At 36.5% G+C, this 2179-nt stretch overlaps 1 protein-coding gene across 1 annotated transcript; it reads right to left on the reverse strand.

Moving 5' to 3' along the window:
* Positions 1–833: 833 nt before the first annotated feature.
* LOC120255500 lies at positions 834–1921 on the reverse strand. Its single transcript, XM_039263315.1, has 2 exons — positions 1160–1921; positions 834–1067 (listed from the first exon to the last, which is right to left on the reverse strand). Exons 1-2 carry the CDS (start codon positions 1919–1921, stop codon positions 834–836), a joined length of 996 nt encoding a protein of 331 aa, XP_039119249.1.
* Between the last annotated feature and the right edge of the window lie 258 nt (positions 1922–2179).

The raw sequence follows: 2179 nt of genomic DNA on the forward strand, positions 1-2179 counted from the left end.
TCATGGAAGTAGCACTCTGTCTGCTTATTATTCTTCATGGAAGTAGCACTCTGTCTGCTTATTGCTTGGGATATCATCAAAGAGGGGACTCAATCCAAAAATAAAATAATTATTTTGATAACATTAGAACAAGATAATATTAGGACCACCCTTGTGCCAAAATAATTGGGGTGTCCCACTGCCCGGACATTAGGACCATGTCCCTGTTAATGGGCTGCTGTAATATTGTACACATAATAATACGGACAAGCAGTGGTGGTGCCAGGACTCGTCAGAGGGTGGGGCAAAAGTTGACAGAAAAAAAATTTCCAGCCGCCGAATAAACATTCCGACCGGTCAACAAAAAATTTGGCATACAAACATGAAACATAAATACATAAAAAACATATCAAAAGTTAATTGATCTATTCAATAACAAGAAAGTCAAATTAATTCAAAAAAACTTCATTATTATACACAAGTACATGAATAACAACTAATTTTTCCTAACCAATGGAGTACTTCAAGCACGGAACCTTTGAGAGGTTTCAAATAGTTTTTTTGCGAGATGCCAACTTTTTGAAACCTTTGCATAATTGTTTCTTCATCAATGCTAATGAATATTTTTTTCTCAATGTAACGCACCAAAACAACTCGACAGTAGTTCATCTGCAAGTCGGTTGCGCAAATCGGTCTTCACAACATTCATTCTTTCGAAAAAAACATCTCTCAACGATAGTCTGTGGCAACTCGGTAACACCAATGCTAGCTCAATGAGTCGATACACCAAAGGAAAACAAATATGATATTTATGCTTCACCATCTTTATTGCAAGAGCTCCAACATCAACAAGATTATAGAAATCTGGATCCCCTCTTACAAAGATCAATGTAGAGTTCAAGTTGGTAGTGAAGCTCGAGAAGCTCGAAGAGAGAAATCTTCGAGTATAATCTAGCAAGATGGAGTATTTCATGATGATCAAAACGAGCAAAGTTGTTGGAAGGATCAAGACTCAATACACCCTTAAGCAAATTAGTGTTTGCCTCATTGAAACGATTGTTCAATTCTTCAGCAACCTCATCAATTACCTACCATATTTAAAAGACAATTCATTTCAAGTATAAAAACCAATAACATACATATTTATCAATTATAAGAAAATGAAAATAGAATGAAATACCGTTGCAAAGATTTCCACAAGGAAATGATGAATATAAGTCATTGGTTCTCCATCAACAAGTGTAATACAACGGCTTTCGATAATTTCGTCCATGCTTGGTACTTTAATTTTATGCTTTAGACAGAATTCAGTGGTTTCCTTCAACAAATTTTCCCAACCATTTTCTCTATATGCATGTAACTTGCATTTCAATGCTTCAAATATACGAACAGCAGTGGCTATGTTTTGATCTTTGGCTTGTAGAATCTTTGATAAAGGATCCGTCACTCCTAAAATATACAACATTAACTTTCCCAGAAATACAAACTCAAAAGAACCCATTTTATCCAACAAACCCCTAGCAGTGCCTCGATTTTTCCTTATCTCACCATCTTGTTGTATTGCAAAAAGCACCTCTTCCAATGAATCCCACATATCAAATAGCCGGAGTAATGTTTTATAGTGAGAACCCCAACGAGTAGCACCTGGTCGAGCTAAGCTTATTTCTTGATTTTGACCCTGCCCTTTTGAAATCTCACCACTTTGTAGTTTTTGCACAACTTTATCATGGTGTGCTTGTCGAAGAGCATCATGCCTTTTACATGAACTTCCAACCATATTCACAATCATAGAAACGTAATCAAAGAATTGACTCACACCATGATTTTCCTCTGCAGCAAATACAACAACTAACTGGAGTTGGTGAGCAAAACAATGAATATAATGTGCATGCTTGTTTCCATTTAGAATGAGTGCTTTCAATCCATTAAGCTCGCCACGCATATTAGAAGCTCCATCATAACCTTGACCTCTAAGTCTTGACAGTGACAACCCATTTATCGCAAAAAGAATTCATCAACAAAGATTCTTTAAACACCGTGTGAAGTCTCGATTACATGAACCACTCCAACAAAGCTGCTCAACAATTTCTCCTACATCATTGACAAATCTCAAAACCACTGACCATTTGCTCTTTCATAGAACTATCTCGGGCCTCATCAAGCAAAAAGAGAAAAAGAACTTGTCTCCCGATCTCATTCA

Source organism: Dioscorea cayenensis, unplaced genomic scaffold (genome assembly GCF_009730915.1).
Source record: "Dioscorea cayenensis subsp. rotundata cultivar TDr96_F1 unplaced genomic scaffold, TDr96_F1_v2_PseudoChromosome.rev07_lg8_w22 25.fasta BLBR01001032.1, whole genome shotgun sequence".
Classification (NCBI taxonomy): Eukaryota; Viridiplantae; Streptophyta; class Magnoliopsida; order Dioscoreales; family Dioscoreaceae; genus Dioscorea; species Dioscorea cayenensis.